At 47.2% G+C, this 27,387-nt stretch overlaps 1 protein-coding gene across 1 annotated transcript; it reads left to right on the top strand.

The window, feature by feature from the left end:
* SYP (synaptophysin) lies at positions 1-27,132 on the top strand. The gene is made up of 7 exons (XM_028712069.2): positions 1-81; positions 4,696-4,761; positions 15,643-15,767; positions 17,191-17,386; positions 18,383-18,574; positions 21,816-22,110; positions 24,866-27,132. The coding sequence occupies exons 1-6, from the start codon at positions 64-66 to the stop codon at positions 22,104-22,106; spliced, it is 888 nt and encodes a 295-aa protein (XP_028567902.1). The 5' UTR covers positions 1-63; the 3' UTR covers positions 22,107-22,110; positions 24,866-27,132.
* The last annotated feature ends 255 nt before the right edge of the window (positions 27,133-27,387 follow it).

Raw genomic sequence — 27,387 nt, 5'->3', positions numbered from 1 at the left:
CCCCCCCCCCGCCCCTGCCAACCTCCCCGGCTCTGCCGCGTCGCTCTCGCCTTCCCCGCAAAGATGGAAGTCGTCAACCAGGTGAGCCTCCAAGTCAGACCCCGCCAGCAGCTCCCCGCCGCCCCCCCGGACCCCCCCGGCCCGGCTGCGGGCAGGAGCCCCTTGACGGGGGGGGCGGGGGGGTTAAGCCAGTCTCCCCCCGCCGCGATTTGCAGCAGATGCGCGGAGCTCAGGGCGGGGGGGGGGGGGCTGCGCAGCAATTGCTGCAGTGAGGGCGGGGGGGGGGCGGAGGCGCCGGGCTGCCGGGATGAAAATGCCCTCGAAATAGCCGGAGCCCCCCCCCCGCTTCTTCCTCCGCAATGGCTTCGGAGAGGGGGCTGCAGCAACGTCGGCGCGGCCAGGCGACAAGATGCTGCCGTCGGTCATTGCAGCAGATCGGAAAGCGGGCGGGGGGGGGCGGAAAATGGCTGGGCGATGCAGTAGAGCTACCCCCGGGGGGACGGCGCTTGGGGAGCCGAAGGACGCGGGGGGGGGGAGGCGAGCCCGGGATGCTCTCCGTTGCAGTAAACAGGGGCGGGGGGGGAGGGCGATCGCTGCCCCCGCACGCAAGACCCGCCGCCGGCAGAAAGCGGGGGGGGGAGGGGGGCTATGCGGGCCGCAGCAAGTGTACCCTGCGGGGGGGGGAAGGGAGACAGGTTGGGGTGGGCAAGGGCTGGGGGGCACGTGGAGTTGTTTTGCAACAGAAGGGGGGAGTGCGGGTTAGGGGTGGGGGGCGGGCGGCCTTTCTCGGCGGGGAGGCGTCGGGCAGAAGGGCCCCCTCTCCGGCTGCTGCAGCAGCAGATGGTGTTCGAGAAGCATCAATATGGCTGCAGAAGAACCTCAAGGCGCAGCGGGCGGGGGAGCTAGGGATCCTGGCGGGGGGGGGGCTCTCTTCTCTTATTTTTCCAGGATCTGTGGGAGGCGGCTGTCGGGCAATAGAGAAGGTTGGAGGGTGCAATCCGGCCGCCCCATGCTGCGAGCCCGAGGGGGCTGGCAAGGAGGAGATGCCGCGGAGGGGCGTCTTCTCACGACTCTTCCCCAGAGCAACTGCAGTCAGATGCATGGGGGGGGGGGGATTTTGCATAGGATGGGGGTGTCGCTTTTGAAGCTGCGGGGGTTGCTGCTCACTCGCTTGGGCAGCTGGCCTGGGGGAGGAGGTGCAGTGATGTGTAAGTTGAGCACAGGAAGGTGGCATTAATGTTTGGGGAGGGAATTTCTGGACGGGGCACCCAGAAATTAGGTTGGACTTTTGGTTTTACAGTGGGGCTACTAGTCAAGGAGTCAGAGGGGTGGGGGATGTCTGGTGGTGGCCATTTGCAGAACTGCTTGCCTTAATTGGGTTTGGTAAAGAGAGAGTCCAGAAATGGGGACTTGAGATGTCAGTTTGTGTTGTGTTGGGAGAGGCTGCGATCCTGAAGAGGGTGTGGGCAGTTTCTTTGCATTAAGACTCTCACAGCTCAGTCTTGTGCACATTTACCCAGAAGTAAGTTCCACTGCATTTTGGAGGGTTTACTCCCATATATGGGTGCTTAGGATCACAGCCCCACTCTCTCTTTTTTCACACAGCAGAGGGAAAAGAGAACACATCTCCATAAACCTCCAAAGGTGTTTGGTCAGTGAATCATAGCTGTTTTGGGGTTTGGGCAGCATCTGGTAGATAGAATGTAGCTAAATTTGGTACTGTTGGGCTTGTTTTGCCTTTTAAACATGTGTTAATGTTTGTGTGCTTTAAGGTGTTGTGATTTCGGATCTGGAACTGCTTGATGTGCGTTTGCTTGCCAAGCCGGCCCAGCTAGAGAGGCAAAAGTGTGCAGCCCTTTAATGGGTGTCCAGCAGCATCTGACTCCACTGTGTTAACGTCTTGGGATGGGGAACTGTTAGCTGTGCTTCTGACTAGATCCACTTTCTCAGTGGAGCGTGATAGATGTAAAGCAGGGGTGCTGATTGAGGTTACTGGTGATGGTGCCCAGGATGGGTTGTTCTGAATGTCTTTTTAGGGTTAGGGATGATTTTGTGCAGGTGCAGCGTTGTGCTGGGTCATGAGCTGGGGGTTAATTGCTCATGGGCAAGAGAGTTTTTTGCTCTGTTTTGCAAGGAGAAAATATAGACTGGTGGTTGGAGGACAGTTTGGGTCTTGGGCGATGTGCGTAGGCAGTGTTGTCGCATTGCCTCTGAGTGTGCAAATCAGGGATATGTGTGTCATAACTAGAATGGAGCTTGCCAACTGTGAACCAGTATGTAAGCCTGAGAGATGATGCATGGTGGGGCTATGGGATGCACAGACTTTGAAGTTAGTGGTGATGTTTTTGTGGGTAGAGGCTGAGAAGTGGTTTATGGTTTATGTGGGTGGTGCTACTGCTGTAGTTCATTTTACTTTCACCTCCCTCCACTTGAGTGTGCAGATCATAGAACGTTATGGAGAATGGCTGCTGCTGTTTTGGATGGATATTGTTTCAGCCTATCCCAGAACAGATAAACTCTCAAGGTGGCTTAAGTAAATCACTGTCCCTTCAGCTCTGATCTGTGATATGGGGACAAGAACACTGGCCTACCTTACATAGTTGTTGTAAGCATTACTTTTATAAAATGCGTGAACACCTGGAAATGCTAAGTATTCTTTCAGTAGATGGTGAATTTATTCCTTCAGAAGGGCAGAGTGTTTTGTGTTGTGCAAGGGAGGAGAGACTGATCTGATCTCTCTTACAAGTTGGTTTTTTATGGGTGTACTGCAGGACTAATTGCACCAAGAGAAACGTCAGGGCAGAGGATGCGTCTCACCTTGCTTTTTGTGGTCTTTGAGAGGAAATAGTTCTCTGTGGCAGCCTTCCCCAACCTGGTGCCCTCCAGCTGTTTTGGCTATGATGGCATAGTGCTTGGTATGTGGTTGCCTCAATTACGGTGGTATTAGAATCAAATTATTTGTTCCTTGAGGGCGTGTGTGGACAAAGTTCAGGAGATAGCCAGAGGAAAATCTGGCCAAGTCAGGGGCTAACCCTGAAGCATACGAGTGCAAGTAGATGCGGTGGGAAAGAGAACGGCGTTTCCTTGTGCTCTGGCATTTGTCACCGTGTTCCGTTGCACCAGTAGCTGTTTAGTCATGCTGGCCACATGACCTGGAAAGCTGTCTGTGGACAAGCACAGGCTCCCTCAGCCTGAAAGTGAGATGAGCACCGCACCCATAGTCAAATTTGACTGGACTTAACCATCCAGGGATCCTTTACCTTTTTACCTAAACCAGGAGGAAGCTGGTGGATCATTGGGTGGAATCTGACAGATAGAATCAAAGCCAATCAATCCAGAGATTGAGCTCGGATATTACTGGCTTTTTAAACACCAGCACTGGGGGTTATCTGACAAAACTCAGCTTCACTGGTCAGGCAAATAAAAGGCTAACAGGCTAGCAACCAAAGTTATTTTGGTAAGAAAATATTGTTGTCTTTGAGTCCAAAAGAGGTTATGTGTGATATGGTTAAGATGTGATACATTAGGGAAGTGCTGTGTTATATATTGGTGGTAAGAATGACTGAATATTCAAGACTTCTGTATTCCACAGGCTTTTTAATTGGATTCTTGATTTTATAGTCATAGCACATTTTTTGTTCCATTGTATTCCATATCCTGTACACTGCTTAGAGGCAACTCTAATTAAGTGATATAGAAATTGTCAAAATAAATAAACATAAGGTGCAAAGGTTTGGTTTTAGAGCACATAAGAGGAGCTCACCTTCTTATCTCTCCTCATGAGTCACTGGTTAGAAGGGGTCAGGCCAGAGCAGAGACTCACACAGAGACATGAAAGGGAGTTACATCTGAGAGCCGGTAAATGTGCTGCATCTCTGTGATTTGGGAAAGGTTAAATGCTTCAGTTCAAACTGTGCCGAGGTGGGATAAAACCATTTGCCCCCAGCGCCGCAACCCCAGAGTCGGTCACGACTGGACCTAATGGTCAGGGGTCCCTTTACCTTTACCTTACTGGTGGAGGTTAGTTGGAAAGCCAGTGCAGTTAAGAGGCGGCCTCTTTGGTGGCTTGGTATTTGGGGCTCAAAGCAGACTCAGGCCTATTTGGTTTTTATCACCTCCCCTTCTTTGATGCTGCTGATTATGCAGTGAAGGCCAGGACTTCTGGGATATGGGTAGTGCCACGATTCAGGCATGATTCCAACTTAGCTGAATTCATGCCGTTCTGTGCCCGATTCCCGGTGGGGTTCCAGGAACAAATTCCTTTTTGTATGCCACTTCTGTGAAAAATGTTCTCCAGTTAATTATTGTTTGGAGAACGTTTGTGATAGATCAGTCTTCACCAGCCTGGTGTGCTCCAGACTCTTTGAATTGCCTCCACAGTTGCACTCAGATCCTTTTGGGGATTCTCCCAGCACAGCCAGATAGCCTGTGACCCTGGAGGGCTCATTGAAGTAGACGGGACTTGCCCTGATCACTATAAGGCAGCAGCATCATATACAGCTCAGTGGGAGAGCATTTGCATCCAGGCCCCAGCATTTCCAGATGAGGCTGGGAATCCTCTGCCAGAAATTCTGGTGGTCAGAGTAGACAGTGATGACATAGGTGGAATACCATAGAAGGCAGCTTCCTAGGTCCCTAGGCAGTTCCTACAAGACAGCAGCTTCTAAACCAAACTTGTCCTTTCTCTCTTCACAGCTGGTGGCCGTCGGGCAGTTCCGGATCTTCAAGGAGCCTCTAGGCTTTGTGAAGTTGCTAGAATGGGTGAGTCCAAGTCCTCTACTTAGTCACCTTCTGTGTAGGCCAAAGACGGGCTGGGAAAGAGGCTGTCCATTCTGTTCCTCCCATTCTTTGCTGGATTCATCATCATCATTATCATAATTTTATTTGTATGCCACCTTTCCGTAGTTAAAACCATGCTCAAGGTTGCTTACATCATGAAAATATTTTCATAATTACAAACACAACAAAAGGAGCTATAAACAATAAATGAAACACAACCAAAAGTGCACAATTTCCACATCAGTCATAATATCTAAAAATAAAGGTATGAAAATTTAATATCCATAACAGCAAATTCTCCCACTTTTTACTATCTGTCAGTCTTTAGGTTGGTTGTCCCAGCAGGATTGAGCTGCTTAATGCAGAGTGCTTTCAAGTGTGGAACAAGGACCCCATCTTGCTTTACCCCACCCCACCCTGCTCTGTCCCAGCAGTAAGAGCAACAGAAGGAACTTGTGGCACCTTAACATCATGTAGGGACAGAAGGATAGATAGCAGTAGGCTTCCTCTCCACAGTTCAGAGGTAAACTACTTTGCTGGCAGGCTGCTACAGGTCCAGCTATCCTTAACAGCACAGGAGCAGCCAGGCTCTTATTTACCTGCTCAGCTGACATTCCCACATGCCACAGTCACTGTGGCAGTCTGGCAGGAGGCATGGAAAAAGCAAAGGGAAATGATGGTGGTTTTGATGTAAGGACAGGGTGCATCTGTTAAAGTGGTGTCACAAGAGGCACACACCTCGGGCTCAGATAGGAAAGTGTCAAAGAACAACACTGTGCTGGGGGAGGAATGGAAACCCGAGCAGCTCATTTCACATGGTGGAGAACAGATTGTAAGACTTGAGGGGAAAAACATTTACCTTGTTCCTTGGCCTTTTGATCTCAAGTAGAATTAATGTTGGAACCAGCCACAAGATAAAATGATGTTCTGCCACTTCCTCTGCAGCAGCCAGCTTCTATAAGAAAGCTTCTGCATTGCCATTAAGCAGGACATTCCATACCAGGGGTGGGGACCTCAGGCCTAGTGGCCAGGCCTGTCCCAAGGCCGCTGCCCCTGAGGACACCCCCTCCACTGGCCCTCCACTCTGCTCCTCCAGTTCTCGTGCCTCCCTGGAATGTGTCTGTGGACTGTAATGATGCCTTTTGCTTGCCTGGATAGAGAGATGTAAGAAAACTGGGATGGGCTGTACGAAAGAGTCACATTCATTGCCCCTCTCACCACAGGCGTGCATCTCCTTGCCCCACCCCAGCTTGCCTATGGGGGAATGTGCCACCAAGCTGAAAAATAGCTTTCAATTTCTCTTCTGTATGATACAATGAATGTCCAAAATTTGACTGCTGATATTCACATGTGTCAAGAGTCCCAGACAGATTTTGCAGGTGTCCAAAAGCTCAAGATTAAAATGTGATTGTTGGAACCCATTGATATATGTGCTATAAAAAGAAAAGAAAAAAACACACACAAAAAAAGACTCTGCAAGCAGAGATCTGAGATGAGCCTGTGGCCTCCCCCATGGGCTAGGGACTGGCTGTCTGCAGTGGAGAGCCTGCTTCACCTTCACCTTCAAGTATTCCTAAAGCTTTTCATAACCAGTGGCACATCTAAACTGCCTTCTTGGCTATGTGGATTTGAACAAATCCAGATTCTGGAGAAATACTTGATCCTTTCCCCAATAAAAGATGGAGAGGGCTTTTTAAAAAATTCATTCTTACACACATGTCCTGGAGCATTTGCAGACAACAAGCACAATAACTATTTTAAACTATATCAGTATTTGAAGAAATAGTCTCTTATCCACTGTGTATGTGTAGAGAAAGAGAGAGAGAGAGAAAGAAAGAAAGAAAGAAAGAAAGAAAGAAAGAGAGAGAGAGAGAGAGAGAAAGAGATGATGCTAACATTCCTTCTTAGGATTACTGAAAACAGATTTATTCATTTACTTATTTTTGCTGTTGGCACATACCTATCATGTTGTTTTCCAAACAATGGTAATTACAACTGAACAATGAAGCACCTTTTGTGCAGTTCCTGTTCATTTGTACAAAACGAATTTCTGGTAGGTTTTGCCCTCTGTTCAGCATTTATTTATTACATTTATATGCCTCGTTTTGTCTGAGGAGCTCAAGGCGCTGCTTGTGGTTCTCCACACTCACACCCGCCCCCGCCCCCAGTTTAATCCCTGCAAGAACTCTGTGAGGGAGTTAGCGGAGAGTGACTGGCCAAGGCTACCCAGTGACATTCATGGCTGAGGGGGGATTTGAAGCCGCATTTTCTCAACTGTGGCCTGATAAGCAGAATGATCATCAGTAACCAATAGCAAAGTATCATTAATGTAGAAGCAAATGCCTGAAAGAACAGCCTTTCGAAAAGCTGGGAGGAGCTGGAGTGTTTTGGTCTATGAGATGGAAAATCCAGGTGCTCCTCCCTAATTGACCGAGGACACAATCCTCCGGGAAGTAACCTTGTCTGCCTGAAAGGAAGGGGAGCTGTGCAAGAGCATAGCAATAGGTCTTGTGCAGGATAGTTTCCTGATGGATGGCACCTGTGAAGGGTCCATTCTGTCTGTGTCTCTCTGCCATTCCAATTCCACTTGCTGGGGCCTCACACCACTGCTGCCCTGGTCCAGTTTCCTGGGTCTTTTGTTGTGCTGGTGTTAATCTGCACATAGCAGCTCTTTTGCCTCGTCAGATCAGCTTGTTTGCCATGCAGAGGAGACCAGAGAACCAAGCTTCAAGCATGCTGTGGATTAACTAATCTGCCTTAAAATAGACCCAAGCAGTATCTATTAGCAGTGATTCTGATCCAGGAGCCCTAACCATGAGAACAGAACTGGTGGTAGACTAATTACATTAAGGTGAAAATACATATGTAATTTTATCTGGAATGTCTTCTTAGCTACAACAAAAGGGGTTCAAACCCCTCCTGTAGTACAGTATTTGCAACCAGCCATTTTAGATCCCAAGGAGCAGAATCAGGATTAATATCATATATTTCCCCCACTATGCTTAGAGTAATCTTAGAGCTCAACACAACTGCAATCCATAGCCACATCTGATACAGATCTGATAAAGCTAAGCATTACCTTGGTTTACAGAGTCATGGTCACAGTTTGTTAAATAGGTAAGCCACTGAAAATGGAGACAACAGAAATTGCTTTGAAAGGCTTAGAACAATCCACAAAATAATGAAATAATGCTACAAGCCACAAAGAATGGCCGTGGTCGAGGCATGTGGATCCTGTAGCCTCTCTGGGTCTCCTTGCAATGCTGCTCTCACCAGCCTTAGCCAGATGGCCAGTCAGGTGGGGGGGAGTTGTGGTCCCCCAACAGCTGGAGGACCACAGGTTCCCCAGGCCTCTCCCTCACAGATAAAGGCAAGATATAATGTTTAGGTTGTTATATTATTAATTCATAGAATCATAGAGTTGGAAGAGACCACAAGGGCCATCGAGTCCAACCCCCTGCCAAGCAGGAAACACCATCAGAGCACTCCTGATTAATTACAGTTGTATACCACCCTGATTAATTACATTTGTATACCACTCCTGATTAATTACATTTGTATACCACCCTATACCTGTAGATCTCAGGGTGGTTCACAACACAAAATTACAATATGAAAAAGACAAAAGACATGATAAAAATAAGAACAGAAACAAATAATCCCACCTTCTGACAACACATTTAAAGGGACATTGGCTGTCACTGAGCCAAAAGCCTGATTGAAGAGGAACCTTTTCTCCTGGGGCCTAAATATGTATAATGAAAGTGCCAGCCAAACCTCCCTGGGGAGAACATTCCACAAACAGGGAGCCACTGCAGAAAAGGCCTCTCCCTGACCTCGTGTGGAGGAGGCACACGAAAAAGGGCTTCAGAGGATGATCTCAGGGTTTATATGGAGAGAGGCGGTCCTTGAGGTATAACTTGAGGTTGTTCAAATTAAACAAACATGCACAAAGAATCAAGAGTACAAAAGTCCAGAAAAAAAGATCCCTCGGTTTCCCTAATTTTCAGGGAACAAAGGAGGAAGCAAGGAACATCAGAAGAGCCTCCTGGATTAGGCCAATGGCCCACCTAGTCCAGCCTCTGGCCAACCAGATGCCTGTGCCAAGCCCCAGAACAGGACCTGAGCACAAGGGCCTTCTGCCTTCCTGCCCTTCCCAGCAGCCTTAAGCCTCTGACAGTGGAAGTGGAAGATGGCCACTGTGCCTAGTAGCCCTTGATCACCTTGTCTTCCATGAATTTGTCTATAAGAAGAACATAAGATGAGCTGTGGAAGGTGCTTGCACCCACCAAACACGCACCAAGCACAACAGAAGGAGACAAAGGACCTCCATAGCGCTATTGTGTGATGAGAAGAGTGTAGGGCCACAGGTTTCCGCTTCCTCTTCCAAAGAGCCACAGTGTTGTTGGCATCATTAAACCTTCAATAACTACTTCAACTCACACAATGTACCCTAAACACACATGCCCATTTTGAACATTTTGCCCCAGCCCCTCCAAATGCACACACAAAGGAGAGAGAGAGAGAAAGGAAACAGTTGGGGAACTGTTGTAAAGCAGGAAACCGTGGACCAAACTGAGCTCTAATCCTACCACAAATTCAGAACATCAGCTTTCTGGGTGAAGCTTAAGCCTTCCTTGAATTGTAGAGTTGGAAGGGAGCCTGAGGATCATCTAGTCCAACCCCCTGCAATGCAGGAATCACGATGAAAGCATCCCTGGCAGATGACCATCCAACCTCTGCTTGAAAACCTCCAAGGAAGGTCCACTGTCTCCTGAGGAATCCTGCTCTGCTGTCAAACAGCTCTTACTGTTAGAAAGTTCTTCCTGATATTAAAGTTACTGGTTCGAGTCCTATCCTTCAGAGGAGGAGAAAACAAGCTTGCTGCATGTGACAGCCCTTGACATATTTGAAGATGGCAATCATACCTCCTTTCAGTCTCCCCTTTTCCGGGCTAAGCACACCCAACTCCTTCAATTGTTCCTCATAAGGCTTGGCTTCTAGACCCTTAATCATCATTTCAGCTTGTCAACAACCCTGACCATACGTTCCAGCTTGTCAACAACCTTTCTAGATTGTGGTGCCCAGAACTGGACACAGTATTCCAGGTATGGTCTGAATACAATGATACTATTCCCTTGATTGGGACACTAAAGTTCTGTGGATGCAGCCTAGAATATCATTAGCTTTTTTGGCTGCTGCGTCACACTGTTGGTTCATGTTCAGTTTGTGGTCCACCAAGACCCCTAGATCCTTTTCACATGTACTGCTACTAAGCCAGGTGTTCCCTATCTTATATTATTGCAGCTGGTTCTTCCTGCCTAAGTGCAGAACCTGACATTTGTCCCTACTGAAATTCATGTTGTTAGCTTGTGCCCAGTTGTCCAATCTTTTAAGGTCAATTTGAATTCTGATTCTGTCTTCTGCGGCATTAGCTACGTTTGGTGTCATCTGCAAATCTGAGGAGCATCCCCTCAATCCCTTCATCAAAGTTGTTTATAAAAACATTGAACAACAATGGGCCCGGGACAGAACCACTGGTCACTTTCCCCCAAGATGACAAGGAACCATTAAGGAATACTCTTTGGGTTTGGTCAATCAACCAGCTACAAATCCACCTAACAGTTACCTCATTCAACCCACATTTTACCAGCTTCTTTGCAATGATATATACTTGTATAAGTAAACCCTCAAACTCTGGTGTGGCATCCTTTGGGATCCTGCCACAGTCAGCATTTCTCCTGATGCTTGTTTTCAAATAAGTACAACTATGCTGGACTTGCGTAGAAAGCAGGAGGATAAGGTGGTGGTGGTTGGGAAACTCAGCTAACACCACTTCTTGTCATTCCTGCAGTAGAAAGAGAAAGAGAAGTGTATAGCAATCTGAGCATTAACCACAGCAGTGTTTGGAGACCTTCTGGGCTTTTGCTACTCCACTATTTCTGGCCTTTTGGCCCCATCTGCACTATGCATTTAAGGCAATATCGTGTCACTTTAAGCAGTAATGGCTTCCCCCAAAGAGTCAAGGGAATTGTAGTTTAGGCTGCTGAGAGTTGTTAAGAGCTGCCTATTCCTCCCACAGAATTACAATTCCAAGAGCTCACTGGGAAGAAAAATTGATAGTTAAGTCGCTCTAAAATTGTAGCTCTGTGAGGGGAAAGGGTGTGTTCTAACAGTGCTCAGCATCCTTCATAAATTACAACCCCCAGGATTCTATTGGGGAAGCCAAAGCTATTTAAAGTGGCACGATACTGCCTCTATCTCATTAGGGTCTGGGGCAATTCTAGACCTCCCTCGCTGGCAAAATCTGCAGCTGCCCATGTTTTCCCTGCCAAGTAGTGCTTTGGCACTTCACCCAGAAGGACTTGAGCAATGGCAATGGGGAGCCCTCCTTAGTGCTGCCACCTGGAGCACACCTAGGCACGCTCCCTGGTTTGTTCTTTCGCAGATGCATGCAATTCTTGCCACAGAGGCTTTAGATAAATCCTAAATCCCTTTATCTTTCAGGCCCACCGGCAATTCTTAATCCATCTTTTCTTGTGTGCCGTGCAGTAAGTTGTCTAGAGAGGCACACCTGCATGAAGAGTTTGATAGGGTTTGTCAGTACCTTGAATGCCCTTGCAATTCCTCTGGGGCACATGAAGAGAAAGCGCAAGCACCTTCCCAGTGGTTTTTACCAGAGAAGCAGATCTAGGCTGCATAAGGGTGTCCTCCAGTGTAATGCTTGTCATACTATTAAGGATTGATGTACGTCACACTTACTGCACAAAGGTTTCCAACAGTCCTGCAAACTTATGAGAAGCTCAACATGCACATAATCATGTAAATGGGCCCAGGATGTTTGGCCACTCCAGTCAGCTGTAGTGCACAGTCCTCACCACGTTGTAAAGAGTACAGGAGTGCAATGCTTAGATTGCACACTGCTTCACTGGCACCTTTATAAATGTTGTCACCCCAAGAAACAAGCTCAGGCTGCTTGTGCAGTTCAGCCAATCCTTCCACTGCACTCCATCTAACCAGGTGCACCAGAAGCCCCCTAACACTGAGCGTGAATGAGTGCACATGAAACACAGGTGTGCTGATGTTACTCCTTCCATTTTGGTCAGCCATGGCTGAAGCATTACAACTCTGCTCATCCTCCTCTGGAGCCGTCCTGCCCAGTCTCCCCCTCCTTTACTGATTTATCCTATACAGTATATGCTAAAAGTAAAGTCTTCAAAGATGGATCCTTATGTAGTCAATATAGCACCATCCACACAAGAGGTAGGTATTTGTAGGTTTCAGGGAACCGCAGGATTTGCCGAAACAAAATGTTAGGTGGAAAAAGCCCTAAGAAACCCAAAACCGCTCAATGGGACCCGAACATGTTGCACAGGCACAGAATGCCAGCTGACTCTGGAAGGTGAGGTAGGGAGGGGATAGAAATTGGAGTATCCTGAAAGGAGACCTTCCTGGCTGGTTGGCATCCTGAACAGCAACAGTCAATATGTTGCCAGCCCCATTTGTTCACTGTAATTGCTTCTTTATAAACCACTTAATTAGAATGATGTTTAAGCTCCTCGCTATAAAATTCACAATGACATTCTTTAAAAAGAAAGAAAGAAACCGGTTTCATCAACCATCAAAGCAAAGCATGCACTTAAAACCCTGGGTATCTCCTTCCTCCCTGAAGCGTTCTTCTTCTGCACTCTGTGCTGAGCGCAGGAATGGCGACACAAACTCGATGGGTGGCAGACGGCAAAGTGGGTCAGGTGCTGGGTTAATATCTGGTCCCTGCTCAGCCACTGGAAGGAGGAGATTAAAGGGAGGGGGAAGAAGACTCCTCTCCCCTCCTCTTTATATCTCTCATTTTATACTGAGCTCACGCTCAACTCTAAAAATACCTATGATTGCACAGTGAGTTTCTCAGCTGATCCGGGATGACCGTGAACCAAAAGCCTCCCCGCCCCCAGGCTGGGATTACTGCTCAGAGCCCCAGAAGGTTGCAGCAGCAGCAGCAGCAGCCACAGCTGGAAAAGAACCATCTGTCTGTTTGCTCCCCAGGGCACCTCCTGCTGGCCTAAGAAAAGCCAGTAGCCCAAGAAAGTCTTGCGTTCCTCTCCACAGGGGCTGGTCCTGCCTCCACAGGAGAGGAGGCAACTGGTGCTCAACTCTGTGACATTATGATTCCAGCAAGAGGGCCTTTCATGAGAAAGGAGTGTCTGGCTGTGAGAAGGGAACGTCCTCTAAAATCGTGTGTGCAGATGTGTGCATACATTGTGCGTCAAGAGCCAAGGCACATAAAATGGCACAAGGTGGTCTGCCTTGCCACTCAACTCAAATAAACGTCAGAGAAGAATGATTAAGGTATCCTTCATTAAAAAAACCTGGAGGCTTTCCTCCTGGGGATACCAGGCCCAGACATACCTAGAAAAGCGAGGGAAATATGCCACGGTAGCTGCAAGAATATTAATCGCTATGAATTGGAAAGGAGAGAAAATTCCAACTAAACTGGAGTGGCAAAGTAAACTGCTAGAATGCGCCGAGTTGGCAAAAATGACAGAGAAACTGAGAGGTCATACTGATCAAACATTTATTAAAAAATGGGACATGTACAAAAAATACCTTAAGGACTATTGTAATAATATGACATCAGTGGCAGACCTCAAATGACTTCTGTGGTATGATGGATAATTATAAGACAATATATTACTGATGAAAATTAACAAAAGAAAATGAAAACAAACAGTGCGCTAGATAGATTAAGTGGTAGATGCACAATGGGGTGATGGGAGGTCATTAGAAACACAAGAAGACCTTATTGTGATATGATGTAACAAATATTACCATTTTCTTTTCTTTTTTCTGGATAAACCTTTTGTTCGTTGTTTCCTTTTAATTTCAATAAAGCATTAATACAAACAAAAACAAATAAACGTCAGAGAAACTTGGATGTGCTCCAGATATTAAGTGCTGCCTCATTCCTTTTTAAGGCCTAGTTCACACAGAGATGGTTAATCTGAAACTGGGCTGTACATCAAAGGCAGGAAACTTGGCCCTACAGATCATTCCTGAGTGTTTTATTTACATATTTATTTATTGCATTTTTATCCCACCTTCCTCCAAGGAGCTCAAGGTGGCATACAGAGTTCTGCTCCTCCCTCTCTTATCCTCACCAAAACACTGTGAGGCAGGTCAAGTGAAGGGTGAGTGACTGGCTCAAGGCCGCCCAGTGAGCTTTGTGGCTGAGTGGAGATTTGAACCCTAGTCTCCAAGATCCTAGTCCAACAAGATCTTTCCCATCCCTGCTGTGCAATGTCAGCACACACGACACCATGGCATACACAAAAATCCCTTCCACATAGAAAACCAGCCTGTCAGCAGAAGAGGGTTCTCATGGGGTGTGTAAAGTTAGGGAAATAAAGCTTAGACAAGATTGGGTCTCTCTGAATACCGTCAAACCTCAGTTGTTGAACGTAATCCATTCTGAAAGCCTGTTCAGCTTCCAAAATGTTCGACTACTGAGGCGCAGCTTTCGATTGGTTGCAGGAGCTTCCTGCACTCAAGCAGAAGCTGCGTCGGACGTTCAGCTTCCAAAAAATGTTTGAAAACTGGAGCACTTACTTCCAGGTTTTTGGCTTTTGGGAGCTGAAATGTTCCAAATGGAGGTGTTTGGGAGCCCAAGGTTTGACTGTACTGCCACTCTGTCACCTGGACCATCTCTGTTTCCGAGTGCTTAGAATATGCCTACATCAAAGGCATATAAGTGGTTCAGTACTGTATTTATTCCCTTTAAAGAGGGTGAAGCAACTGTGTTCCTGTGATGGCAGAGTGAGGCAGCGTTGGGATTCTCTAACAGACTTTTCAGCACCCTCAATGAGCTATAATTCCCAGGAGGCTTTGGGAGAAGCTGTGAAAGATAAGTTGTGGTTATAAATCATATATGTAGCAGCAGCTGACACATATTTTCTCCCACTACCACCACCCTTAACAGCTTTAATAGCTAGAAATGAAAACTCATATTCATCTGTTCCCATCAGAACCAAAGTTTAATCTTTTTCCTAGATAACAGGGGAATGCAGCTGGGGGTGTCAGTTTTGAGTGGGAAAAATGGCTGAACAGAGAGAAGATTCCTGCTTCTTCCAAGGGGTTTCTACCCGCTCTTAAACCACCTCGTTGATGTTATAATATGCACATTTGTGCACTAACACCCGCTGCCATATTTCCCATCGCCACTGCTTTGTTGTTGGAAGCTTCCAGTAACTAGCAATGATCTTAAGTGCTGCAAGCTACAATTTTACAATCTTGTTTCCTTTGTAGAACAGCCTACACTTTCTCCAATAAAATAACAAGTGTTTCCAAAGGGAATTCTCGTTGCATTTTTAAACTCTTTTATAACTCCTTCCAAGAAGTGCAGATTACTTATACATGACCACCAAGTGGGTTTGAAATCTATGCTATTTCTTACCGCACGTCAACCTTTTGCTTGTGCAGTACCGTACTTTTTTTTAACCATTGCTGATGTGTAGTACAATGGGTACAATCATTTATGAAACCAGTGGGTTTCTGTGTGAACATTTCTAGGCCTCTTTCCTGCAGCTCCTCTTCCTGTCTCACGCACCACTAGTTGTCTTCCTACATGGAATAATACCATGCGTATGTAAGTTGTCACATGTGATGATGCAAAATGGTGGTAAACCACGGCATTAAGACACAGGGATTTATGCTCGGGTAGAATTGTTACATCAAACTATACTGGGAAGTCAAGCAGGATCCTTTGTTGATCAGGATCCACGCAGAAGATCAACGGGTTGTGGTGAAATGGCCCAGGATCCTCTGAGCACTGACATTTGCTGCCTCTCTCTCTCCCCCCCCCCTCTCCAGTTCTTTTCCATCTTTGCATTTGCAACATGTGGCAGCTACAGTGGAGAATTCCGCCTGAGTGTTGAATGTGCGAACAAGACTGAGAGCGATCTTGATATAAAGGTGGAGTTTGCCTACCCCTTCCGGTGAGTTGAATCCTCAGCAGCAATTATTCAGAGGCAGATCCATACAGTTTTATTTATTCATGTATTTGAAAATTTATAACCCGCTTTTTCATATTTCATAAAATATAACAAGGAAGCTTACAGCTTGTAAAATACAATTTCTTGTATTTTTTTATTTCCATTTGTAACCACTTACTGTCCAAAAGATCTCAGAGTGGTTTACAGTAGATAAATCCATAAGCTTATATATACTGTAGCCAATAAGCACCATGAAACCATGTCAGATGAGTCACATTACAAAATATATAAGCAACGTCCATATACATAAAGGTAATATAAAAACAGAACAAATCAGAGCGTGCCACAATATCAAATTTCCATCTATACAACGTACAAACACTCACCATCCATTTCACACAACCATTCCCTGTCTCAAGCATCACCTCCATCAACCACTCATGCATAATCCACTCACACCCAACAACATCACAACCCACACACAACAGGTCATTGCCAAGCATACATACATAAGATGCTCCTAATCTCTGAAGCACTAATGGACTCCTGCCCAACCCCCACTGAACGATGTACTACTCCTCTCCCATCTCTCACCTGAGGGTCTGTACCAGAGCAGGTCTCACTCTGGAAGGTATAGCGCTGCTTCCATCCACTCACTCCCAACTACATAAGCATAAGACGCATGGTGCACCTCAAAATCTGGTAAACACACACTGGTAGCAGACACAGACATCAAGCTCACACTCAGTAAGCACACACAGATCCTTGCATACCATGGGGGGGGGGAGGGCAGCCCCCGCTATAGTGTGAGAAGGGCAGCTAATCCACCATCAAGGGCAAGGAATTTCTCCAACCACAGTGGAAGTGGTGACTGCAACACCAAGCCCCAGCTTTTGGGAGAGGGGCTGTTCTCTCCACCTCCTGCCTTGAATTTATTTGTTGTTCATTTAACACTTATGTGTGCAAAATGCAAACACAACCAACAACTTTCCCCAAAAGCAATTCTTGGTGCAATGCCTTAGCATTGTTTAAAGAACCTCATATAAGAAGGCTGGGAAAGACCTTGGCTTGAGAGCTGCTGTCAGTCAGACTAATCAGTGATTTGGTATAAGATAGATTCAAGCACTCCTCCCCTAAGTCATTCATCATTGCACAATCCTCTAACTCAAAATTCAGCTTCTCTTGGCACCAGATGTGTGTTGCTTTGGTGCAGAATTCAAACAGCAACAGCCCAGGGTATATACAGCTCTGATGGAAGGTGGTGGACTTGGAGGTTTTTAAGCAGAGGTGGGATGGCCATCTGTCATGGAGGCTTTAGTGGAGATCCCTGCATTGCAGGGGGTTGGACTAGATGGCAGTTGGGGTCCCTTCCAGCTCTCCTGTTCTGTGATGCTATGATGACTCTCACTCTTTTTCTCCATCCCAGGCTCCACCAGGTGTATTTTGAAGCTCCTACTTGTAAAGGGAACAAGGATAAAGTTTTCTTGATTGGAGATTGCTCCTCCTCTGCTGAGTTCTTTGTCACCATTGCTGTCTTCGCCTTCCTCTACTCCCTTGCCGTTATTGTAGTCTACGTATTTATGCAGGACAAGTACAGGGAGAACAACAAGGGACCCATGATTGTGAGTGCCCAAACTCCAGGGGGTGATGCAGCACAGACATGTGGCTGAATGCAGGGACAGGATGACCCAGGGACCCTTTAGGCAACTGCCCCAAACCCTGACACTTCCTAACAACCAGAAGCAGACGTCACAGCAGCTGAAGGGTGCTGTGAGTAGTAGCACATTAGGAAAGCCTGTTGCCAGGGCCACCTCTGCTGTTAGACCAATGGCCATTAGCAGTGTCTAACTCAGTACCGTCAAAGAGTAGTGGCAACATTATGAGATAGTTATATTCTGGGCAAGGTGCTTGTTTTCCTGCCTCATATGCTGCAACATCAGGGCCATAAAACTTGGTCTAGGGATGGAGGGAATAAGGCAGGGTTTCTAAAGTATTTGGACTACAGGAAGAAAGTTGAGTGAAGAACTGAAGTTCTGAATATTGATGTGCAGCTGGACTTTAGGATGATGGTGACCCACCATGCTGGGTGCAGCCAGCAGTGATGCACGAGGGGCTCAGCAGGGGCTTGACAAACCATTTGTGTTTGTTGGGCTAGCTACCTGGGGCTTTAGAAACAGTGGCTTGACTGTGACCAGCTGGTTAGTTTACTGCACACCAGAAATTCTATGTGTGTTTCCACCAATTCTGAATAGACCAGAAGGTCCTGGGAGCAAGTGTGAAGCCGGAGGCCCAAAGCAGCTAAGGAGCTTTGCAGCAGGAACTGGCTCTGGGTTAGGGGATCTGGACAAGTGGGGGGGGGGCTTCATATTTAGCCCAAGCTGAGTGAGACACATCCAAATGGACAAGTATCACCAGCGCAGTGGTTTCACAGTGGGCCCCGGTGACTCCACCTCTTCCTGGATTTTCTTTGGACGCTGGGTAGCGTCTTTGGTCCAGAGTCTGAGCACCATTGGATCCTAACAATCCACTGGTAGCCACTTGCTTCTCCTACAAGGACCTGCCTCACCTTTCAGCAACCATAGTTGTAACCTCTTGCCCTCCCTCACCCCCCACTGCAGGATTTCATCGTCACGGCTGTTTTCACCTTCATGTGGTTGGTGAGCTCCTGTGCTTGGGCCAAGGGCCTTTCAGATGTCAAGGAGGCCACTGACCCTGACAATGTGATTGAAGGCATGGCTGTGTGCCGGAGTGAAGGCAACAAGTGCAATGAGCTGCGGGAGCCCGTCACCTCCGGCCTCAACACCTCTGTGGTTAGTCCTCCAAGCACTTATCTGCTTGCTTGCTTGCTTGCTTGCTTGCTTGCTTGCTTGCTTGCTTAAATGTTTTATATACCCCTTAACTACTATAATCTCTAAGCAGTCTGCAAAGATACAACCCAAAAACAAGTTAAAACTGTAAAATGGAACCTCGGTTAGAATACCAGATGGAATTTTGAAAAGTCTTCAGTAGGTGCCAGAAGTTCAGTGGGGAGGTGATCTGTCTGACTTCAGGGGTTTATGGAAGGGAGTTCCATAAGATTGGTCCCACAACACTGAAGGCATGGCTCCAGGTTGATCTAAGTCATGTTATTAACAGCCATTCCCCTGAGGATCTCTGTGACTGAGCCTAAGGGCAGCCAGGGCAGACTCCTGAGCCCTGGAATCAAGGAGGACGGAATGCTGCTGAGCCATAGGAGGGGCAACCTGTGCATATTTGTACTCTGGCCTCTAAGAAGGTGTCTTATAGCCTGTGCTTTCAGTACCAGTTCCAGATTTTGGAGAGCCCTTGGGCAAAACACCCTCTTTCAGTGAGTCAGATGCCACACTAATGTTATTGCTGTTGCTACTCGCTGCTTGCTTGCTTGCCAGGCAGATTGGTGCCCCTCCTGCTCCTCCCCTTCACCACCCCTCTTGTTTGGGCCAGAGCGAAAGGGGGGTGAGCAGGTGAGGCGGTGGCAGGGGTGGAGAGAAGGAGCAGGTCCAGTGGCCTCATGCCAGTTGTTCAGTATGGGCCCTCTGCCAATGCTCAGCCATGCCAACTCTAGATGCCAGTTCTGGGTGCTTTTGAGCATTCAGCTGCTGTAAAGGTGTCTTATGTGGTGGTGGTGGTGTGTGTCTGTGGTATTCATGTGTATATATGTAGTTCCGTATTTTGTAGGGTGGTAGATCATTCATACTGTTATGTTTCCTCAAAGTAAATCTGCGTAGGACACCACATCTTTAATTTGGTTTTAAAATTAATCCATTTGAAACTTTAATTGAATAATCATTGGGGCCCATTTTAATCACTGGCAACAACTTTTTATCAGTGGGACTGAGAGTTCTTTAATTTGGTTGTGTTTTGCTGGTGTTCATGTTAGTGTAAGAGAATAACAATAATCTATGCCTGCAGTAATATGTGGGTATGTGTGTTTGCCAATTATTGATTGATTGATGTTCTTTATCCACCTGTCAATAAATATTCTCTGGGAGACTTACAACAAAGTGATACTAAAATATGATATACAAAGAATTATAAACAACAATAAAAATAAATTACAGCAAGAAATAAGAGGAAAAGATGTTTGCTTTCTGGACAGAATTGCTTTTGTTCATTTATAAACATATTGCTAATCTGCAGAGATGATGGCACAGCTGCTAGCTTTCAGAAGAGTAGCTGTGTTAGGGGGAACTGACAGGTGTCAGTGCTCTGTAGGTAGTGCTTGAAGATGAAGTCCATAGTTTCCCAGGGTTGCCAGAACAGATCTCTCCCTCTCCAAACTGGCTGAAGTATCAGTGGGGTGGAGGGGAGGTAATATTTGACTGCTGTCTCCAGAGCAGTGGCTAAGGGGGAAAGGGAAGACCCTCATCTTACATCCTTATCAGAATGTTTCAGGAAGCAATGGCTGAGTCTCCATTGCCCCAGTAAGGCCAGGAGTCTTCCTTCCCTTGCCGCTTGGCCGTTTACTTCTGCCTCACCTCATCAGTCATGTTGACCAAAATAAAGCCAAAGTGATTCTTCAGATGAGATATAATCTGGTGTATGTGCTTATATAAATCAACCTTCAGTTTGCAGCGGCAAAAATGAGTGAATGATGGGAGGCCTGAGATTTAATTTTTGTGAATGTGGCTGTTGGTGGGAGCCATTCCAAGGGAGCAGCCCTGCAGCAGCCCTTTAGCTGATCTACTTGTGGCTAAGCACCTATGAATAAATGAGCTGCAATGTTTATGAAATATTAGGGCAAATGGTAATCTTCAAATTGTTGCAGGGAAACCTTTGGGGGTTTCCAAGGAGAAGGTCCTAATAAAGGACAGTCTTCCCTGGTGGGCACTTGCCCACTTGCACCCCTCTTGCCCTGCAAACAGGCAGCATCAGCTGAGTATTGGACGTGATCCAAGGGCAGGGGAGGCACACACAGTTAACGTGGTTGTCTTCCTAAAACAAAACAAAACAAAACAAAACAAAACAAAACAAAACAAAACTATGCTCTAAGAAGCTCTAGAGTTCTTCCAGATTCTCTTCAGTGAGAAGACTGGAAAGACAGCAAACAGGTAAAGCGTCTGGTTTCAGGTTCAATCCCCAGCATCTCCAGGTTAAGTTGGGAAAGACTCCTGAGTGAAACTCTGCTGCCAGTCAGTGTAGGAAATACTAGATGGGCTAAGATCCTAAGGGCTCAACCAGACTAACACGATCTTTGTCACTGAATCGGAGCAAACGTCAGTTGGGTTTTCTGCAGATGGACCTTTGCTCCAATTCAGTGGTAAAGAGCAGATTTCCTTGGGGAAAGTGGCAAGGCAAATAGGAAACTGCTCAGACCTGGCTTTCCAGGCACGGAAGAAGTGGAAATGGGGACAAGCCCTAACTCTTTAGTAAAGCAAACTTGTGTAGGTTGCAGCATGTATGCATGCAAGGTGCCCATGAGTGTTTCTTTGTTTTTCAAAAGGTTACTGGCCCCTGTTTTGCAGCATTAACATGCACGCCCGCCCAGGGAGGCCCAAGACATTTTGCTGCTCGAGGCAAATCAGAAAATGGCTGTCCTCCCAGGAATGGTACTTTGCTAAGAGTGCTTCAACAGGTGGCAGCAGGAGAGCATTGGTGGCAGCAGTTAAACCCCTCACCCGGCTTTGGGTGGGGACGATGCTGGGGACCAGCGCAACTGAGCTAGTGGCTGAGGGTGGCAGGAGTGGCAGTGGCTGGGCCCAGGCACTCCTCGCCCTCTGCCTCCTCTGCCCTGTGGGGTCACCGGGAGAGGCGCTGGGCACAGGCAGGCAGCTAATGGCATTGCATCCACAGCTGAAGGAGTAGCAGCAAAGGCCCACAAGACGTCCCTCTCTTCCCTTTCCAAATCTGCCACTGCTCCCACCTGTCTCCAGCCTGCCACCTGAGGCGACTAATGGGCAGCCCAGCCCTGCGTGCGTGTACTCTCTCTCTCTCTTCCAGACGAGGCTTCTCAAATGGCAGGGAACTGGGATTGGTGAGGAAGGCTCTGCAATTAACTGTCCTTTCTCCACCCTGTCTTCATTTTGTCCCCAGGTTTTTGGCTTCCTGAACTTGGTGCTTTGGCTGGGGAACCTGTGGTTCGTGTTTAAAGAGACGGGCTGGAGCACCCCCTTCGTCAAGTACCCACCTGCCCAGGAGAAGCCGCCAGCACCTGAGGCCTTTGGCGACGCCTACAACCAAGCGCCAGGCTATGGGCAGCAAGACACGTATGGGCAGCAGGGTGGCTACCAGCCTGATTACAGCCAGCAGGGCTATGGGCAGCAGGGAGAGTATGGGCAGCAAGGTGTCCAAGGCGGGCCCACTTCCTTCGCAAACCAGATGTAGGCGGGTGAGTTGTGCTACTGGCTGGCTGGGCAGGGAGGCCGGGGGGGGGGGGAGAGAATTCTCTTCTCTCGCCCTTGAATAAGGCTGTGCAAGCAACATGTTAAAAATATTACTCTGCAGGAAAAGCTGAGTCCTGCAGTCGAGACCCATCTTCTGCAAATTAAGCACATTTGTGTCATTTATTATGGTTTTGCTGGTCATGGAGGAGGAACAAGGAGCTATGCAGGGCACTGAAGCGTCACTCCTTGACCACTTGAACCTGATCATCACACACCAGTTTTATGAAAGGGACAGTTTGCAAGTCAACCTGTAGTTCTCATACGCAGTCCTGACACCCTTTAAGACATGAACAACCCTCAGAATGTGGCACCCCAAAAGCCGTTGTGCAGATGAGTGCACAAGCACAGGTGCCAGCTGAATAGGAATTGTGTGTGTGTGTGTGATTATAGGGTGAGGAAACCCAAAAGGTAATGTGCATTAGGTAAATACATCCATGCCCCTTCTGCGATGTGAACAACTCCATGCAAATCTGGCTAGAAACACAACCAGATGAAATGACCTCAATGCGTTTCAAGCTACTAATGTGAGCATAGCCATATTCAAATGCTTCCCCACATCCAAAGCATGCAAAAAATAATAATAGCTGTTATACTACTAGCTGTTATGCTTTGTGAAGTAACATGGCATTTAGTAACAAATGTGGTCTTATTTGGCAGCTCACTGATATTTGGGACATGCACCTTTTATCCAGTTGTATATTATAGCAGCGTAGACCCTAATACACAGTTGTGCCTGAGGCTGAAAGGTGTGGAATCTAGAGGAGAATAACATCCTACACATCTGGACTGTGAGCATCTAATTCAGGTGAAGGGAACCTTTGGTCTTACAATGTTGCTGAACTACAACTCCCATCAGCCCCAGCAAGCGTAGCCAGGGATGATGGGAGTTGTAACTTAGAAACTAGAGGGCCAAACATTCCCCTCACCTGATCTGGATTGCTGACATAATGATCGTGATCTCTGATATGAGAGCCTTTGAATGGTCTGTTGGTCTGTGTGTGGAATTTGTTAGTCTGTAGGTCTCTAGGCACATTTGCCCCAGATATCAGGTTCAGATTTGAACTCCATCATGGACTACAGAAGCAGCTGGCTGCTGCTAGGACTCCTTCCCCTCCGTTGGTCTTCGTGGCCAGAAGACCCCTCTGCCTTAGCGTGTCTCCTTCCCTGAGGAGTCGTCCTCAGCTCGTGGTGCACAGAAGGCAGCTTCCTAAGCCTGGCCACGGACCTCCGAGAGTCGAGGCTTTCTCAAACAACACACTCTCAGCTGAATCAATAAGCAAAGAGTCCTTTGTCAGGATGTAAATGAAAGCAAGGCTTTGTCCTTTGCATGCAGCCGTAAAGAATGATGTCAAGATCCCTGTGTGCAAATTTATATATGCCTTTGGGTCAAAAAGTTAATAGCAGCTCTCCTACCCACCCCAAATCAAATTGGGACTGTGGTACTTAGGGAGTGAGGGATTAAATTCCTTTCCAAATTAAGCTCCCCACTCGCTACACACCCAAGCTGCAATTTGCACCATGCCTCAGATGTTTTGCTCTGCTGACAAACAACAACTGAGAGAAATGAATTATTTTAATATGTAAAATATCATACATGTGTTTTATGAGTTGGTGGGGGAGTGATTTTAATTGGTAAAATTGTGTATGCCATGGTCCCAGCCAGAAAGAAAAACCCTCATAATCAGAAATAAGAGAAAATTGGCTGCGTGCCAGTTTTCTTTGTTAACAAATACCGATTTGCACCAGATATTTAGCTAAGACACTCGTCAGAAGAGCTGTGGTTGGGGGAAAAGTTTGCTGGCTCAGCACTCATGCAAGTAGTCTGATGAAGTTTGGGCAACTGAGTCTGATACTGCTCTCTAGCAATGGGAGTTTATTTTATTTATTTTAAAACAGCTGGGCTTCTTCTCAATGGAAGCTAGCCCATATCTGAAATCCACTTAGTAGAGTTTCATGTCTTAAAATGCATTTTGTATACAACTTCCCAGCGTGGAAATAAAACTTCGCCCCTTAACCATTCAGACTCAGGAAGCCTATAAATTTCCGGCCAGGGCTGCCACCATTTGAGGGGAACTTGCACCAGGGGCCTTCCAGGCTCTTGCCCTAAGCAAGCTGGCCAGGGAGCGGGAGGGTGGGTGGCACTGCAAGAGGGGCAGCCCAGCGCTGAAAAGAGAAGTACTGAGCAAAGCAGCTGCAGCAGATGCCGCCATCTTACCTGCCCCAGAATTCACCTGTGGCCCCACCCAGGGCTGGCAAGATAAGGCTGCTGCTTCACAGGGGGGAGGCCCAGAAAGAGGGGAAATAAGCTACATCAACATAAAATTAAGTCACTAGCAGTGGTGTGTCCTCCTGGGCCTCTGCGTTTGCCCTATCATGCCAGGCCTGCGAGGAAGACAATCATTGCTTGGCACCCATCGGCCTCTTGGCTCTGTGTGGTGGTCTTCCAAGCCTGGGGGGGGGGGTAGGGGTGACAATGCCGTGGTTGGGGACAACCCCTCCCCTAAGCCGCTGAGCCAGAAAGAGCCCTTCCCTCCGCCCACATTGGAGAAACACTTCAGAGATGTGTTTCAGTTCTGTTTAGTTGCTCCTGGTGGGGGGAGAGGTTGTGTGCGAGTGTCTCTTCTGTCACAGGAAAGCTTCCTTTTTTTCTGTGTTCATCTACTTTCTCTTCTCTCTCTCTTTCTCTCTCTTTCCCCACAGGTCCCTACCCCCAGTAGGAGGCGTTGTGTGGAGGAAGCTGCCATCCTGTCCCTGCCCCCCATGTCCCCTTGAGCAGGGGAAAGGGGGGGCTGGTGGGTGCTTGCACTGGGAGGGGGCTGGTGGGGTGTCATCCCTCCCCCTCCCAAATGAATGTAGATGTTTGTGCTGTTTATATATATATATTATATATATATGAGAAACTACAACTAGAGATAGACCGCCCCCTCTCCCATTGCCTCGTGCGCACACACTCTGCCCGATCTCATTTCCCACCCCTGGGACAGCTCTGTGACTTTACATGGCTCCCTTTTGACCCCTGCCATCTCGGCTCCAGACCCCCAAACTCCCCAGCTACTACTAGCTCTCCCGTCTCTCTCTAACCTACCCCCGCCATTCCCTTGGAACCCCACCCACCCAATGTTGTGGAAAGCATGGCATGACTCTCACCACTCTTGGCACTTTGCCCCCAACGTGTGGCAAATGCTCCTCCATCTCCCCTCCGCATGCCCCCCAGGAACACCAGCTGGTCGTGGGGGAGGGGTCTGAGATTGGAGGAGATTCAGTTGCCATCTTCAGTGTCGGAATGCCCGGCAGATTTGGGGTTTATTAAGGGGTTGGGGGTTCAATATTATATTCAGCGCTTTAATTAAGGTTTTTAACACTCACTTCTCCATGCCCAGCCCCTCCTCCCAAAAGTTTAAGGGTCAGGATAGAGGGCAACCAAAATATTGGGGGACATTGTCTCCTGCTTCTCCTCCCTGTTGGTCTGTATTAGGGATGTGGGGTGTTAAAAGGAGGGTGATCCTAATGGGGACCCACAGCACTGCTGTGTTTGTTACGGTTTGGAGGTTGTGTGTGTGCGTACGTAATCTCTGCAGAAGGGTTTATTCTGGAGGGGAGACAAAAGGCAAAATGTGGGGTGGGCTATCATTCCCACTGAGTTGTATTTCTGGGGGCTACGTTATTTCCCCCAATACCAGCATGTATGCCATGATCACCGGTGCAGCTTGGGGCCCACAGCTCAGGGCGGGGGAGGACCAAGGGGGAGACTCTGTTATACATCCTTTTTCCTTTCCCCCTCTCTTTCCTTCTCCTTCTAAGATTGCATATTCAAGATACTTGAAAGTGGAGCCACCTGGATCCCTTTTCTCAACTCATTGTACTCACAGTCAGGCTGATTCAAGTGTGTCCCCACGACCTTAGTTCTGAGGCCGTTGTGAGAAGCGCGTGGGGTTTCTGTCAGGCAAACAGCCCAACAGGAATTGCACAGGACGTACAGATTGTATGAACTGACACCTCCACACAGAACCTCTATGTAGAGCTGCCATGTTACTTCTGAGCATCTGTTGTGGCTCAGAAATGTCTTGGTCCAACGGGGAACCCAGGCAGCCTGGGCCTCTGCACAGGGTACTGAGCCCGTTGGTGGTTCCACATACAATAATTATTTATTATTATTATTATTATTATTATTATTATTATTATTATTATTTATTAGTATACTGCCCTTCATACACAGAAAGGAGGCCTATGGTTAATATGGGGATTTTGCTGCACCATGACAGTTGTGAGGAAGTGTTGTAGTTATTCTTGATTAATTCACATAGAGTTGTAGGGTGTAATCTTGTGGTTGTGGTTTCAGGTCGTAATCTTTAGCAGTTAGCTGGAAGTTGGTTCCATCTGGGTTTACTTCCAAGTAAATTTGTTTAGGATCAGGATAATATTAATCTCCCCCCACCCCACCTCTTCCCTCCTTCCCCCAGTCTCCAGTTCATTTCACTGTCTGATTTACCCTTCTCCCAATCTTCTTTTTCACCTCTTTCTTTTTCTCATCTTTACGGTTCTCTTCCTATGGACCTATTTCTTTTCCTGGCCTAACCCAAAATTCCTGCTCCTGTACTCTTAATCTGCAGCCTGTGGCCTCCAAACCAACCTATTTTCCATAGCAGCCAAAGCATCCCCCTCCCCATCTCCCTCTCCCAACATTCCCAGAGGCACTCTGACTATATATTACTCAGTGTCTGTGTATCTGATCGTGCCGTAATTGTGCGTTTCAGTTTGTCCGGCTCTTTGCCCCGGTCGATATCGTGATTTTTTCTTCCATCTTTAAATGACAAAAATACCAACGACAACAGCAGCAAAATGACAGGAAAAATATGCATTAATCCCCCAAATCTGCCCCCTCACCCAAAAGGTATAGAGAAAAAAATGGTTAAAAACCAAATAAAAAGGGAAAGAAAATGTATTAAAAAATAAGTATTTGAAGTGTCCTTATTTTGTGTCGTTATTATCATGTTTTATATCTCTTAAACTCAAATGTAAGAATGAACTAAAATGGATGTAACCACCTATGTCCTGCAGACCTCTCCCCTCTTGCCCTTATCCAAGTTTGTACACCTGCTCAGGTAATGGATGCATTAGCAAATAATGCATTTGCATTTGTTATTTGGGAGCCCTATGTCTCCCAAAATCCTCCTAGAGAGATGAAATTGCCAGACCTCTTGGAGAAAGCCAAGGCCCCTTTC

The sequence above is a fragment of the Podarcis muralis genome, chromosome 17, assembly GCF_964188315.1.
Source record: "Podarcis muralis chromosome 17, rPodMur119.hap1.1, whole genome shotgun sequence".
Lineage (NCBI taxonomy): Eukaryota > Metazoa > Chordata > Lepidosauria > Squamata > Lacertidae > Podarcis > Podarcis muralis.
This window is presented reverse-complemented; position numbering and strand designations above follow the sequence as displayed.